We start from the raw sequence: 17,318 nt of genomic DNA on the forward strand, positions 1-17,318 counted from the left end.
AGCCAATATGTCAAAGTAACAGGGAGATAGATTTGGGGCTCGATACAAAAAAATATCAACAGTAGGAGGCGTAACATTGGAAAAGGAGGGTCTCCTCTTTGGGTACCATTTGGAGATACTTACAAGAGATTGAGTTTTGAGTTAGTACAAGAAATGTCTAGTAACTAAAGATGGTTCATAAAGAAGTAAGCTCCTTGTCACCGAAGGTATTCAAACTGGGTCTTTTTAATATGTCAGAGATGCTAGGGAAGGGACTCTTGTATCAGCTGTGATATTGCACTAGGTCCCTTAAGGTATTTTACAACTTTAAGATTCATTGAAAAATAAATAGAAACCCTTTCAACCGGCATGTGTAACCATATTTTAGAGGAATCAAGGAGGTTTTAATTCTGTGATCTTAAAAGCAGGTGTATCAAATCCAGTGTTTTCAGATCAGTGTGTCAGGAAATACTACATCTGTGGTTACACAGGTAAGCCACACTTTCCCTGTAGTTCCTGCTCCAGTCTGGTGTCAATTCTGCTCAAATGTGGACTTTCAGTAGGATAGTTTCTTTATCATGAGACCTGTGACCCTCATCTTTCCCATTTCTCATTAGTCTGCCATACTCTTTCACCTTTCCAGGATATGAACCTCGCTCAGGGTCCCTTTGACCCCACATTGCAGTTGATTCTACATCCACTCGTCTTCCTCCTACATCACCTCTTCTCTGTTGAAGACATTCCTGTGTTCTGTCAGTTATCTATGCTCTCACAGGCTTGATTATTAAAGGTTATAACATCACAGCAGAGGGCTAGTTTTTTGCTAAGCATATCGTCGCCTTTGATTTTTTTTTTTGGCTTGTGACATTATATAATTTTGTACTATTCATAATTATAGCAATGAATTCATTGAGCAAATATTTCAGGGCACCTACAACATGCCAGACATTATTCTTAGCACTGAGGACTAACAACGCCTTAAGACAAAGTACCTTGCCCTTTGGGGGCTTACATTCTGGTGAGGGAGGACCAACTAAAATTATGAAACATGAATAAACAAATATATAAATAAAGTATTTCAGATAGTGATAAGTGCCACAAAGCAAACAAAAGGGGAAAGAATAGTGACTTGGCTGGCAGGGCTGGTACTTTTAGCTCAGGTGGTCAGAGAAGGACTCTCAGAGGATGTGGCATTTTAGCCAATGCATAAATGATGGGAAAGAGGCAAGTGGCCAGAGGGAACATCAAGAACCAGGGCCCTGAGATGATCCTGGCGGGTTTCTTAGAGGGAGAGAGAAAGAACCAGTGGGCTAGAGCCTAGTGGGTGCAGGTAGGAGTTGTAGGAGGTGAAACCACTGGGGTTCGAGGGGACCAGGTGGCAGAGGGTCTTATAGCCCTTGCTGAAATAATGGAATATCATTGTAATTCCAGTGGGAAGCCACTGAAGAATTCTATGCAGGAAAATGATTATTGAAAAAAATATCACGAATTGAAGTGTATCATGTAAGAACAAATGTTATGTTGAAGCTCATTAGGATAAATATCCTGTCGCTTGGATCTTTTAAGTGGAAAATGAGATTGGCATTTTCCCCTAAACAGATCTTTCTATTTAAACTTAACCACTCATGAGTAATGCTTCAAATAAATTAAATGACCCACATCAAAGAGTGTCATTAGCAGTATTAATTTAAAAATTTTTTAAATTAAGGATAGTTTGCATTAGTTTACAGCAGCAGTTGGTTCTTTGCTCTTCTCAATTGTTTGTAGTGAGAGATGTTACTCTTATTATCTGAATGAAAATAGATTCAGGTGACATTTTAGGTCACGGTTGTTGTTGATTCCAAATGTATTCATTCTCAAAACTCTCATCAAGGCTAGCATCTGTTGGAGAGAAAATCACCCCTGTTTTTGGTTATATGCTCACTATTTTCTCACCTCGTTTTGTTATTACTGCATTATCATACTTATAATATAAAGCTGCCTTCTTTTTTCATCAAAATGTTACCACAGTAGAATTTCATTTCTACGTGGTCACAGCTTGCTGCCTTTTGCTAGCAGCTGAATATCCTCAGAACGGCATGGTCCCTTAAATATTGAATGAAAATAGCTTTGGACAGGCTTTCTTTTCCACTCTGGTCCTGTCCAAGATGGCAAGACATCCTGGTATACGGCAACAGTGGAAGAGTAACTAGGGCATGGAGGTGTCCGACTCCTTGGCACCAACTGCCAAGTTCAAGTGTCATCTCTGCTTCTACCATGTCTGATATCTGCTCAGTCTTCTTCATCTGGTACAGGTAAAGCTGAGATAAATTTGGAGGCTATAAAATTCTCTAATAACTGTGTTTTGTAAAAGTAGGTGATAAGTAGATGATTTCCACTTATGTTTTAATTCTGGAGATTTCTGTCATAATCTTTAAGCATCTTGGAAGTTGTCTTGCTGACCATGCCAGCTAGTAGTACAAATTGCTTTCTTTTCTTTCCAGGAAATGTTTCCAGACTGCACACTTTTACTTAGAGGACAGTACATCCCCTCGAGTAATATCCACACCTCCAACACCTATCTTTCCAATTTCAGGTAATAGCTTAAAGTGTGACCCTGAGTAGCTGGTAGATGTTAAATGAAAAGCGTGATGTTGGAAGGTTTTTCCTTATTGGAGTACTTTGCAAATGGCTATAATGTAGATTCGTTAAATGTTTGTGTTGCCCAAAATATTATGTATCAGGCATTCAGGTTTATAACTTGTTCTTGTTAATTTTGAACATTCTTGGGACTTCCCTGGTGGCACAATGGTTAAGAATCTGCCTGCCAATGCAGGGGACACGGGTTCGAGCCCTGGTCCAGGAAGATCCCACATGCCGCAGAGCAACTAAGCCCGTGCGCCACAACTGCTGAGCCTGCGCTCTAGAGCCCGTGAGCCACAACTACTGAGCCCACGCGCCTAAAGCCCGTGCTCCACAACAAGAGTAGCCACCGCAATGAGAAGCCCACGCACTGCAATGAAGAGTAGCCCCCGCTCGCCGCAACTAGAGAAAGCCTGTGCACAGCAACGAAGACCCAACACAGCCAATAAATAAATTAGTTAATTAATTTTTTTAAAGTAATTAATAAAAAAAATGTCTTGAACAGTCTTAACCATACAGGTAATGTGGCAAAATAATTTATAGCTGTTCAGATGTTATATGTTAAAGAACATAAATATTTATAGCAATAAAATATCAGTAAGGAATAATGCTGACTTTCAGTCATTTGCATTCCTTTAATGGAAACCTAAACAACAACAGTCAGACTAAATCATTGCAGTAAGGATGGACAGGACAAAAACCACAAAAGTAAGGATAACGTTTAGTTCCCTTCTGATTATCTGAGTGTATGTGAGAAAAGGTTTCTTAACTACATTACGGGAAAAAAAAGAAATTTTAAAATGGCGAGGGTACAAGAAGAACTTGAGCACAAAGAATGCGTGGTTGCCGGAAATACTTTAAGTAAAAATGTCAGTTGTATCCCTGGGAAAATATCAACTGTTTTATCAGAACTTACCTAGTTAACAATATTCAAGAATTAACCAGGGTCATTTTAAGACCCTTACTGACCCTAGAGTTCACACTGTAACTAAGGACACAGACACTTATGAATTAACATTTTATAACATTTCAGAATGAAAAGTGGTAACAATTAAAAACAAAAATTTTTCTAGAAATGAGCGAATTAAGGAAGCAGAACTGGAGGACAGAGGACGAGACGAGGACACGGAGAGTCACCAAACCAGGGAAAGCAAATGGAAACATTCCACTCTACATCTTTGTACAGAAGCCTCTTTTTAAATTGTCTGAGATGCCATATGTTATTGCTTGAGGCTCAAATTCTACATGAAGTTATCTTCTGAAGTCTCATGATTTCAAAAGCAAAAATAAAGAAGAGAAGCATTTTCCTTGTAGTTTGCAGGAGGCATAGGAATAAGAAGTGTTTTGCTCCTTTACCTCTTTTATCAACTCTATCAACTCTGTGTCTTTAACCACCAATGTTCTGTTTTTCTAGTTTATATTAAAATTCTTTCTTTTAGTACAGCACAATTTCTCATTAACATATTTAGAATTTTGAGACCAGTTGCTCTTGGTGATCTGTTGTGTTTAGTTCCCTTCACTTTCAAACATACCTCTTCTACATATCCTGTCAGCGTGGGTATGCAAATTAACTATACCATTATCCAAAGTCCAACACAGTTTATTATTAACAATAAATAAAATAATCCAAAATCAGGTTGTCCAGGAAATCCAGAATCCCCCGTTCTACTTCTTAGAAGAATGGTGATCAAGGGCATCTCCTTTTACTTGCAGACCAATTCGTAAAAGAATTACCAAAAGACATGATGGCAAATGAGAAGTAGTCAGTTTCCCTGTGGAAAGAGGTTAGCTGTGCAGGATAATATCCGTGGTTTTGACGAAGCTTTACTAGGAGAACTAACGATTTAGATGTGACAAGTTATTTCTGTTTTCTTGTCTAATTATAAAAGCTATTTCTAGACAAGATCCTTCTGTAGGTGTGAAGGTGGAATTACACCTTTGTCTAGTGTTTCTTAAGGTTAACTCGCTAATTCAATTTTAGTATTCAGGTATACTCATCTAAAAGAGAACAGATGGATTCTAATTTTTTTTAAATCAACAAATTCTTGGCAACTGAAGCTTAACAATATTAAATGGCCTAGATGCTGAACATCTGTTGATGTAGATAACTGGTTCTAGTGAAATGTGTTTGATGTTTCCTTGTCAGAGGAAGGAAATTGTGAAATTGCACACTGTGAACTAGTAATATGTTTAATCTAAGAAAGTCTTTCCAGGAAAAAAAAGGAAAAAACAGAACCAGGTAAAATAATTTGGCCTCTTCACAATTAATTAACAGATCCAATGACTTTGTTTACATAGCATATTTTCAAGTTAGAATTCTTGAAATTTTACAGATTAAAAGTCCCAAAGGTTTTTGACATTATCCTTAATGAATAGTCTGCATATAAATGTTTTCTATTATTTATAGAAAGAAGGAAAAAATGTTTTCAAATGTAAACATCTGACTATTTAACGGAGAGGCATTAAACTGTACAATTTTGTAAAACTGAAGTTGCACGATATATTATGTTTAGTCCAGGGTAAAATTGAAAATATATTATTTCTGCATTTTTTCCCCAGAATTTGCAGGCAACTCCCACTCATTTTAAAGAAAGTTATCCATAAAGAGATGCAGTCCATTGATAAGAAGTGAGGCTGTGATATTATTTATAACTTAACATTGAAAATTAAGTTTCCCTTTAGAGTATGAAAGGAAAAGAGATTCCTGATCAAATCAGAATTCTAAAATGCAGGTTATGATTGAAAGTAAATATAGAGAAAATTGATAATTGTTGCTGAATGTTTCTTTGAACATAAATTCAGTCGGGATTATAGGAATAAGTGAACTTTGAAGTTGTTTTAGAAGAAGGCTCTTTATAAATCTCTATAAATAGAGGCACATTTATTTCTGTTGAATTATCCTTTCCAACCTGATTTTTTTATTCACTTAGATGATGTTGGAGCAATTCCAGTAAAGCACTTTCCAAAGCATGTTGCAGACTTACATGCAAGTAGTGGGTTTACTGAAGAATTTGAGGTATGATTTTAATATGTCTATTTTAAATAATATGGAAAATAGTAAATTTTTAAAATTCAGCAATAGGCTATTTCTTGACATTGAAACCATTTTCACTTCTAGCAAGATTATTAGTTCCATAATCAATTATGTGTTTAAGATATGTGTTATGTTTATCATACAATTTAGAAAATTGGTTTTCCATTTTAAAATTCAAGTTGTAAAAGTGGAAAAAACAAAAACATTGTTAATTCTCTCCCATAACCTCAGAGCTCTGGTATTCTTTTTTAAATCTGAACTAGTAACACTGATTCCTTTTAATTTCCTAAATTATATAAATTATAGTAAACTAGTAAATTTCATAATTTTCAGCCAAAGTACATACAAGTTCTTAATTGTAAGGATTACAACAGTGTAAATGCAGAAGCACTTATTATACAAGGCATAATAAATATTATACAAGGTAAAACCCCATCTTCTCAAGAAAATATGCATTTCTAAAAAACATTTGAACTTCACAATCAGTGAAAATTTTTCTAGTACTTTTCTGTAAAACACTCTTAGATGGTAGGGGCAGAGAAATTTACTGCAAATTTTTCATGGCCCACTGAACTGTCAGTTAAAGAGCTTTTTCAAAATAGGGTGCCATAAACCAACAGTTAGCAATAATAACCACAAAACATAAAGTTACTCTAATTGAGCACTCCCTAATATGCCAATCATTGTACTAGATGCTTCTACATTCAACCTTCACCCAACTCTGGAAGTTATTTGTTTTTATTTCTATTCATATTGCTGATGAAATCAACTTCCACAGAAGTTAATTAACAACTAATAAATAGCAGGGTTGGGATTCAAACTTAACACTCATGTCCTTTCCATTCTAGGAATTGAGGGATCCCCACCCCCTCCCCAGCCTCTCCCCTTTAGGAAGCATCACATTGCTTTTTTGCCTCCTTACCTCAGCCCCAAGTGCTCAATTTACCTCCCTCTTTGAAGCCCTTTGAGGTCTGATCCTGATCAGAGGATACACCACCATCCCTAATATACACAGAAACTGCTCCCCATGAATCAGATCAACAAGAACATATTTATGGAGGGAAAATGCCAGAGATTAGAAAGCTTTAAGAAACCAAAGGAAAGAGAAATGAAATATATGTTTTCACTAAATTAAAAACAGTAGAAATCAGCTAATTTAATTTTAAAAGAAGTCTAAGTCATAGCTACATTGAATAAGAAAGCAGTGTGAAGTGACTACTAAGTAAAGTGGAATAATATGAAGAATTATATTTTTAAAACATCAAATTATTTTTTCCTACCATAATAGAGGTTACTGGGTGGTGCGGTATTAACTTGTAGAAACTATCAGGCATCCATCAAACAAAATCATAGTTGCAAAAGGGAGAATATGCTAAGGATGTGTCTAATCTTCCAGATGTTAAAAGCCATAAGGAGGGGCTTCCCTGGTGGTGCAGTGGTTAAGAATCCGCCTGCTAACGCAGGGGACACGGGTTCGAGCCCTGGTCCAGGAAGATCCCACATGCTGTGGCGCAACTAAGCCCGTGCGCCACAGCTCCTGAGCCTGCGCTCTAGGGCCCGCGAGCCACAACTACTGAGGTCTGCGTGCCTGGAGACCGTGCTCTGCAACAAGAGAAGCCACTGCAATGAGAAGCCCACACACCGCGACGAAGAGTAGCCCCTGCTCGCGGCAACTAGAGAAAGCCCACGTGCAGCAACAAAGACCCAACGCAGCCAAAAATAAATAAATTTTAAAAAGAAAAAAAAAAGCCATAAGGAAAAATAGACAGTTTATTGTAAAAGTTGCTGATAAGCCTATATACAAAGGCAGATTCACAGTTTTCACTATAAAATCATTTTGAATATTATTAAGCAGTTCATAATTAATAAAATAACCTCACATTTTTACTCAAAAAGTATTTTCTTAATTCCATTGGTTTAACTCATAGTCTGATTAAAGAAAACTTTTCATTAACTTAGTAATTAGCTTAATAACTAATAATGCTACACCTTTTCAGTGGTTCATATATTAAATTGTTTTTAAATCTAGAGTCAGAATGACTTGCTCCAGAAGAGGCCTTAAAAGCTTGTTTAGTGAAAGGCTGAGCCATTTTGCTGATGAACCAGATTTATATTTAAGTTACATACTTTCTCAAAAATTATAAAGCTTTCACATTATTACCTTAATATGTACTAAATAATTGTAAATTCCAAACTAATATATTTAGATAGAAGACATCCCTGGGAAGGATTTTAATTCATTTTAAAAGAGAAATGGCAGAAATAATTTTTCTCTACCCATTGAAGTTTTATTTTAATTAAAAAGAGGTCTACTAATTAAATATGTAGAAAGTAGTACTATCTAAATTTTGTTTCAAAAGACATAGTATATATGATAAAAAAAAATTTCAGGAGATTTCTAATGTTTTGACAGCTCTACAGACCACCTAATAGGAAACTGTTTACTCTTTAAAATTACTCAAAATAAACAAACAAAAAAAATGTACTACGAATTCAGTTTTAAATAGTTCTGTCATGATCAAATACAATTATATTTGAATATTAGTAAATCTGCCTAGTATGTTAAAATGTGTCATCAAGTATGTGGTTTTTCTCATCAGCATTTTAAAAATTCGTCATATTATTATACCACTGTCCCCTTTTAAAAGTGTTATTTTTTTTCCTTTTACATAATGTTAAGGTTCCAAGCTGTTAGAAGTTTTGATTTGCATGCAACTGTTTGAAACATTCTGTTTTGTTAGTATTTGACAAATGTATTTATTGCATGATCATGGTTTTCCATTGTAAACCTAATATGAACACTTTCTTTTCTCATTTGTCGTGTGCTGTGGAATTTGATTTCTTTACTTTTTTGGCATTCATTCCCTCATTAGACACTGAAAGAGTTTTACCAGGTAAGGCATTATTTCACTGCATTTTCTTTTAGCCAAGAAATAGTTGTAACATATAAAAAAAATTTTTTTGGATAGATTGTTTTGTTTTTGTCTTCTGTAGTATATTTTAAGGCACTTTGTTTGAAAGAATGTGTGTTAAAACGTTATGCGTACAATTTCTTTACAGGAGGTGCAGAGCTGTACTGTTGATTTAGGTATCACAGCAGACAGCTCCAATCACCCTGACAATAAGCACAAGAACCGATACATAAATATTGTTGCCTGTAAGTATATCCCTCACTCAACTCTGACTTGTTATCATTGTCGTTGTGGTGCTTTTAGTTCACTGTCCTGAAGTCCTCTGAGAGCAGACCTCGGTGTAGCTGTTTCAGGACCTTTGTATCAGGGGATGAGACTTGCGTTAGATAATACAGAGTGTTTTACCACTCCAGTTTAAATACATTCTGCAATTAATGACATCTGTTTCTTTTGAACAAAATAAACTCATATTTTAATCCAGTCCTTTCTTCAGACCCCATGGCCTGTAAATCTGTTCTTATGGTTTTCTGTCATTATTTATATTCCATAGTCCTATTTTTACTGGAGATCCCCCTACTTGATGTGAATTTACTAATAAAATGGGATTTTCTTTAGACTCTATTTTTTCCTTCTACCGTTTTCCCTCCTCTCTTGCCATTCTCCCCTGGGGTCTGATAAAGGGTTAATTGGATTCATTCTTTTTATTTCTTCTCTCCCTTTACTACCTTAGCTGACCTCTCTTTTTCTCCTCCATGAGCAGCTTTCTGGCTCTTTTCTTTAGGACAAGTTTACCTATTTTTTTGTATGAAATTTAGCATGTTTCTTCCGTCTTCTTGCAGCACCTCTTATTTACATCTGTTCCCTTTTATTTTCCTTTATAGCCCCCTCCATTTCTTGAAATTCATTCTTCCCCCAAACTTCAACTTATATCCTTTCTTATATATTCAGTGGGCCTTCCTAGATTCATGTGAACATGGTATTACCAGCTTGGTTATTTAAATTCTGGTTCCATTCTAGTTTCTGGAATGGGAATTTTTACGATCACAGTTCTAAGTAGTTTGCATGGATACTGTCTTTTTTCCCCACAAGGTTTACACCAGTCTTTCCATTTTGATAGAACGTTCTGCTTCATGTTTGTCTTTCTCAACAGAAGCAGCTATCCTGCTGCACATAAAAACTCAGTTGCTTCTTGGACAGGGTGAAGTGGTTGTTAGACCATTCTCTCCACAAGCTTAATAGAAAATACCCACCGGCTAATTAAGAAGCAGATAGAGATTAACATTTGTTGAACACCTACTATGTGCCTGGCACTGTGAATTCATCATTTCATTCCATCCCTGAAATAACCTGGCAAGATAGAGGTAATAACAGTCTACTCTGAGATGAAGAAAGCAACCCGACCCGGAAAACTTACCCAGTAATACCCTTCTGAAAATCTGAAAACCAAAATGCAAAAGTAGCCTGCCATCCAAACCCCTCTTTCCATGGCCACACATCTATTTCTGCCTACATTTCCTGCATCTTTGTGAACTGCTAATGTCACCAAAGTATTATTATCCCAGAACGTCTCTTTAACTTGTCATAGTTTGGTCTGTATTCATTTCTTCATCCTTGAAAAAAAAAATAGTCTGCCCAGTGAAATCCCGAAGTGTCCTTCTAGTGACACTTTCCTTTCTTACTATGCAGTTCCTCCAAATATAGTTTCTCTGTAGAACTGAATTTAATCCCAAATGCCTCATTTCAACACATTTAATTATGACCGTGCACCATGTATAAGCTACCACGGTTTTCATCCCCTCTTCACTGACAGTACAGGATCCATGTCCTCCGTTCTTGGGCAGTTGTTGCCCTGCCTCCCTTTGCAATAGCTTCTCTTTGAGATCTTCCATTGAAAGAGCTGTTTGCTGTAACCATTCACGGAAACTTTCTAGACCCCTTCTGCTTCCTTCTCTACTTCTTCTTCCACCATCAGCCTCCTGTTCAGAGCATGCATGCTGCCATCCTTCCTGAGCTTTCTGACACCCCCGTCACTCTTCTCTCCCCTTCACTGGCTCTGCAGTGTTCACAGCCCCAGTATCCACCTTTAGAAACCCATCTAAGATGCCAACTTCAGGATTCAACCTCTATGAAAAGGTTTATTTTCATCCCAAACCAATACAGTGTCTGTCTTCGTGTCCCTCTAGGATTCTGCACCTCTCTCTTGACACCGGAACATTCCTCTTTGTGCATATGTCCATTCTCACCTTCCACATTGGAAACCTTGAAAGAGGATTTTGTTGTATTTATCTTTATTTTTGTCATCTCTGTATCCTCCGAAAGCTGACTGAAGTAAATGACGTTTGCACTGATTTTATTTGTATTTGATAAATTATTAGGTAAATATAAATGAACTTTATGCTGAAAAGCAGTTCATGCTATAGTGAAATATTTTCTTTTTTTTCATTACAGATGATCATAGTAGGGTTAAGCTTGCACAACTTGCTGAAAAGGACGGCAAACTGACTGACTACATCAATGCCAATTATGTGGATGTAAGCATGCTTCAACTGAAATTTTGTGAAAATTATGTTAACCTATGAATTTATTATACCATGGTATTGTACATAGAATAGTAATAAGTATTAAATGAAAGATAGTAAAAAAATACACATTAGTAGTAAGAGATCCCGTAGCTAAAAGTTTTCAGATTGAATGGCATTCAAGCTATTGTACTTGGTTCATCTCCTGGGTGAGAGAGGGAATTCAGGCTGAGAAATTACGTTCAAGGTAGGATGTATACATTCTGATAGTTTTATAGCTCCTTAAATAAGAGGGGTAGGATCAGTGCTTATTTGGAATGTCCCATAGCTCCTAGCCCATTACTATGTAGGTAGCAGCTGACAAATAAATTTCGACTGAAAAATTCTCAGGGTAGTACTGGCTAAAAGGCAAACGCATGATTTCTGAACCAGTTACCAGCCTTTATAATCTTGGGCCCTTCTCAGGATACCCAGCTTTGTGAAACTTACTGGAGATCTCCAGGGACTGTAGACCACTGACTAACTTACTGGTTTCTTTCCTGTGGTCAGTTGAATGCCAATGGAACTCAGTTATTTTCCTGACACTGACCTTGCAGTCTAGCAGCCTTCAGGTTTATGCTGTTTGGAACAGTTAATTCAAAGAAGTGAGTACCAAATATAAGTATACAGTAGGTTTGTTGTAGGCAACCACTTCAGGCTTCCATAGCAGGAAGTGTGTATGTCAGATTGAATATGAGCTTTGGAGTTAGAACTGGTTCTGAATCCCAGCTCTGCCATTGGCTAACTGTGAAAGCTTGGAAAGCCACTGAACTCCTCTGAGCTTCAGTTTCGTATCTCCAAATCAGGAATGATGCTTCCATTTTGCATATAAATTAAGGATTAGGGTTAATGTTTGTAAACTATCTTGGCCAACAGTGAGTAGTAAGTGAAGGATAGCTATTAATGATTAGCATTGCTCAGTGCCACCAAGGAGAGGGTAAGGAGAAAACACCAAAGGTTTCCTGACTATTGTAAACAGCTGAGCCCTAATGCCTCAAACATATTTCAAAGCAGCACAATTAAGCACCAGATGTTAAGCATAGTAAACAGACTTGGATTAAATGCACTTAGACTAGAGGTGCAGAGAATAGTGGTTGTGTCAGTGCAAAAAGGACTCTTTTTTTTACAAAAATTATAACTAAAGAAGAGTTGCTGTCTTTGCTAGTACTAGTTTCTCTAGCTTTGAAAAAAAAATTTTTTATGTTTTTCTTTTATAGCAAAAATCTCCTGATCTTAGAAACTGAACAGATAAAAATGGCATACAAATTTGTCAGTAAGAAACATTTGTCATTTGTTTCTTCAGGGCTACAACAGACCAAAAGCTTACATTGCTGCCCAAGGCCCACTGAAATCTACAGCTGAAGATTTCTGGAGAATGATATGGGAGCATAATGTGGAAGTTATTGTCATGATAACAAACCTTGTGGAGAAAGGAAGGGTATGAAGGTCATCTATTATGCCATCCCCGAGATAGTGATTAGAAATGCTTTAAGTTGCTTTTGATAGAGTCAGCATTAAAGTCAGGGAAGCTAATCAGGATTCCTTTCAAGTAAGTATGACAGCTTAAGGGAAACTGTTAAAAGGTCAAAAAGTTTCGCTGTAACTCAAGCTACCTGCTATTTAAATGCATTCTTCATTCCGTAGGAAAAAGCAAATGAGGTTCATTGAAAAGCAATGCAGAGTGAAGTAGATTTTAATTCATGGGAGCTGGATTCTAATCCTGACTTTATAGCTACTCAGTACATCTGGCCTCACTTTCCTCATCTGAAAGGGGGGAGTTTGAATCTGATCATCTCAAGTCTCTTTCAGCCCTGTAATTCTCTCTCTGCTCTCCTCGACAACAAATCTGCAATCACTTAGAACGGAAAGAACATGTTTAGAAGAATGAGGGAGTCATGGTATCAGATCTTTACTGATTTCAGGGATGACTTACACTAAGCATTTGAAATATGAAAAGAGCATCTTGACTTTCTCTTTTGCAGAGAAAATGTGACCAGTACTGGCCTGCCGATGGGAATGAAGAGTATGGGAACTTTCTGGTCACTCAAAAGAGTGTTCAAATGCTTGCATATTACACTGTGAGGACTTTTACTCTAAGAAACACAAAGATCAAAAAGGTGAACCCACAAATGATGGCTATCATCAATTGAGTAATACATCTCGATCCTTTTTTAAGAAAACAGGTGGTATAACCGAAACAGGGTAAAAATACAAATAATTAAAGGCATTAAGAGTTCTTATCACAGGGCTTCCCTGGTGGCGCAGTGGTTGGGAGTCCGCCTGCTGATGCAGGGGACACGGGTTTGTTCCCCGGTCCGGGAAGATCCCACATGCCGCGGAGCGGCTGGGCCCGTGAGCCGTGGCCGCGGAGCCTGTGTGTCTGGAGCCTGTGCTCCGCAACGGGAGAGGCCACAACAGTGAGAGGCCCGCATACCGCAAAAAAAAAAAAAAAAAGAGTTCTTATTACAGCTACGCCTCAATCCCAAAAGTTTCTTCCAAGTCTCTTAATGCCAGATGTGGCTTTAGCACCATATTGGTCATGGTGCCAGTGGTTGCAGTGATACAGGAACAAAAGTCCCTGCTCCATGTGATAACTGCACATCCAGCTGAAAATAGTGGAGACGAAAAAGGGGAGGAAAAGAAAAAGAGCAAGTTATAAGTCAGGGTTCCTTAGAAAAACATATATCTGTATGTAGATATATATGTATGTGTGTATATATATATATATATATATATATATATATTTAAAGAGAGAGAGAGGGTGTTTTAAGAATTGACTCCAGGCTGGAAATTCAGGCAAGATTTCTACGTTGCAGTCTTTAGAATACCTTCTTCTTCAGGAAACCTCAGTCTTTGGTCTTAAGGCCTTCAACTGACATTATGGAGCATAATCCACCTTACTGGAAGTCTTACTGATTTAAATGTCAATCACATCTAAAAAATACCTTGACAGTAACATCTGGTGTGACAGGTGTTTGACCAAACTACTGGCCACCGTAGCCTAGCCAAGTTGACACATAACATTAACCATCACAAATGACAGTGTACTTTTTTAGCTTCGTTATGAACCACCAACATCAAGCTATGAATACTGAGTTGATGTTTAAGGACCCCGTGTGTGTGTGTGTGTTCCTATAATTAGCTGATTAGCTGTCTGGTCTCTTCCAGGGTTCCCAGAAAGGAAGACCCAGTGGGCGCATGGTCACCCAGTACCACTACACTCAGTGGCCTGACATGGGAGTGCCAGAGTACTCGCTGCCCGTACTGACCTTTGTGAGAAAGGCATCCCATGCCAAGCGCCACGCAGTAGGCCCTGTTGTTGTCCACTGCAGGTGAGTCTCAGCGCCAGGTTTCCAAACCCATAGAATTGCTTATGCTAACAAAAAGGGAATCAGTGGAACAAAGGTTTTGCCAAAGTGGGAATGATTTCACAAACTGAAGGGCATGAAACGTCGGTTACTGGGAAGTGAGTATGCCAGACTCAGAATTGGATTGCTGAATATTTCAAAGCACCAGGTATTTCTATGATGTATAATATTCTATTTGATTGGTTAATTGGATTTCAGCTTATTAACTGTGTGAAGCAGGCAGAACAACGTTTTGTCATTAAACAAGCACTTGTTACAACATAACGTCGTGGGATAAAAATGCTTAAGACACAACCCCTGTTCCTAGGAGTTAATAGTCTATGGTAGACTTAATATGCCAGGTTTACATTAGAAAAACCAAAGTGCACAAAGTATGGGGAATTTAGCAAAATATTTTAAGTTGTTTTTAAACAGTTTGTGGTCAAAACCCCATTCTCATTTTCCTGAGTTCTGTCTAATATATCCTATTGAACGTGTAATCAATTCATCGTTGCCCAGGTACTTTAATTTCCAAGACTGGGTGAGTGAATAGAAATAATGATATTTCAGAGAAGGAGAAAAACGCGTTAGAGGCTTTAATTTAATATTTTTCAGTTAAAACAAAAATAGCAGTTACTGTTTACTGCGTGCTGACTCCTGTGCCAAGCTTTCTGACCACAAAAGTCAAATTCATTTCTATGTGGAGTATTTTTGTCAAAGCGGCGTCTGTGTTTTTACAGAAACAACTGTTTTCCTTTGATATGCAGAGTATCTCACACATTCTAATTACCTATATCTCAGGAGTTATCCTCAAAGTCTGAGAGACCTATCTTGAGTTTTTTATCTGCGAGCCCGATGATAAGCTGAGGGAAACAGGAAGATGCAGGAAAAATAGCTGTGAAGGTCAGGGATTGTTTCCTAGCGAATGGAAAAGGCCCAGAGCCTTGTGCAGAGCGGGTGCTAATTCTTCACTCTAGTACTTCCTACTCGTCAGAGCATTTGAAAAGAATCCCTGTCTCTGAATTCTGTCCCTCCAGTAGAGGCTTTGAAGAAGTTGCTAGATAATGGCCCTTTAGAAATGACTGAAGTTATTCTTTATTCCTCACCATCTCACTGAAATGATATTTTCAGCTGAAAGCCTTCGCAAACTCTTTTTTTCCATTAATGTGGAAACCTTTACAAACATGTTTACCTGACAATACAGACCCAGAGACCTTGTCTTTTCAGAGTCTGGTGAGGCTGATGCTTTCATTCTTCTCAAATTAAATGTCTGTTTGCTATACTCTGATACATAATATTTCCACTGTATAATGTATAACGAATAATAACTGTAATTGAAAATAAAAAAATCTCCAACAGGAATAATCAGATTGCTTTGGAGTTTGACCCGTAAGCAAGAAAGAAAAAAGAAAACTTTGTTTGTTATTTGAAGCATTATGCTTAACTCCTAAGCTGCTTACTGTCTTGCTGAATTACTTACTAAGTGGCTCATTTGCTTGGAGAAGGATATTAATTTACAAGACAGCCGGGAGTGACCAATCCTCAAAGGTATTTTATGTTGACATTGAAGTCTCTTTCTTTGTGTGCTTTTCAGTGCTGGCGTTGGGAGAACAGGCACATATATCGTGCTAGACAGTATGCTGCAGCAAATTCAACATGAAGGAACCGTCAACATATTCGGCTTTTTAAAACACATTCGTTCACAAAGAAATTACCTGGTGCAAACCGAGGTATGATAAAAAGGATAATGTCCTTTGTCTAAGGGTTGGAAGTGTCCCTAAACTGCTGGATAGACCAGAGTTTGTATTACCAGGTGCGTTAGTCCCATGGGGCTCCCTGTAATAAAATGCTACAAACCGGGTGGCTTAAAACAACAGAAACATGTTGTCCCCTACTTCTGGAGGATAGAAGTCCAAAATCAAGGGGTAGGCAGGGCCATGCTCCCTCCGAATCCCCTAGGGAAGGATCCTTCCCTGTCTCTTCAAGTTGCTGATAGCCTCATATTTCCCTGGACTTGGCAGCCTAACTGCCTCCTTCTTCACACGGCTGTCTTCCCTCTGGGTCCGTGTCTGTGTCCAAATTTCCCTCTTCTTATAAGGGCACCAGTCCCCACCTCATCTTAACTAACTACATGTGCATCGACTCTATTTACAAATAACGTCACATTCTGAGGTCCTGGGAGGTTAGGGTTTCAGCATATCTTCTGCGGGGGCGGGAGGCGTGCATAATTCACACTATAACACCGGGTACTTGCACATAAGTCATGGATGGACCAGCTAAATTTTGTCTATTTTATGACCAAATGGGGAATATCTTTAAAATGACACTGGTCACAGGCAAGATTCAGAAAAAGAGTAAGTGGATCAGTCAACCCTCATCTCCTCGTGCTGAATCCTCAAGCTTTTCCTGCATGTAATGAATGAATGGATTTATTCTCATATTTAAATAGTATGAATTACGCTCAAATTATTCCCTTTTTTAAGCCCAGATCATTTACCTCTATATGACACAGGACAAACTCTGCATACCTGTATTTTATTTTCACTATTTCTAAATAAAAATGGATTTAAATTGAAAACTATGTATGGCAGCTTGAAAGCAATAAGAAACATATGACTGAGTGGGCTTCCACACCAAACCAACCAAACTTCATTCCATCGAGGAAATGACATTCTAGTCAGATAAGACGAGGGAAGAGTCCCACACATGAAATGGAAGATAACTATTAAAAACTGTATAGATAATTGTACTAAATTATATATGACCGGCTAAAAGGAGAACTGGAATGGGGAGAAGGGGGAGACCCATCAGAAGTAGAGAAGTCAGTGCAAAATGTGGAAGAGGGTCTCAGGTTTGAAGGATGAGC

General features: G+C 37.7%; 1 protein-coding gene across 2 annotated transcripts in view; it reads left to right on the forward strand.

The window, feature by feature from the left end:
* PTPRZ1 (protein tyrosine phosphatase receptor type Z1) overlaps positions 1–17,318 on the forward strand; it is a 163,674-nt gene that overhangs the window by 134,794 nt on the left and 11,562 nt on the right. Inside the window, exons 14-22 of one of the 2 annotated variants that reach the window (XM_029233612.1) lie at positions 2,463–2,554; positions 5,532–5,617; positions 8,509–8,529; positions 8,696–8,792; positions 10,996–11,078; positions 12,409–12,543; positions 13,088–13,222; positions 14,274–14,437; positions 16,047–16,182. In XM_029233612.1, the coding sequence (XP_029089445.1) occupies positions 2,463–2,554; positions 5,532–5,617; positions 8,509–8,529; positions 8,696–8,792; positions 10,996–11,078; positions 12,409–12,543; positions 13,088–13,222; positions 14,274–14,437; positions 16,047–16,182 (949 nt within the window). The remainder of the gene's footprint in view (positions 1–2,462; positions 2,555–5,531; positions 5,618–8,508; positions 8,530–8,695; positions 8,793–10,995; positions 11,079–12,408; positions 12,544–13,087; positions 13,223–14,273; positions 14,438–16,046; positions 16,183–17,318) is intronic. The other variant, XM_029233613.1, reaches the window with a different exon arrangement.

This window comes from Monodon monoceros, unplaced genomic scaffold (genome assembly GCF_005190385.1).
Source record: "Monodon monoceros isolate NGI ecotype Baffin Bay Population unplaced genomic scaffold, NGI_Narwhal_1 Super_Scaffold_2, whole genome shotgun sequence".
Lineage (NCBI taxonomy): Eukaryota > Metazoa > Chordata > Mammalia > Artiodactyla > Monodontidae > Monodon > Monodon monoceros.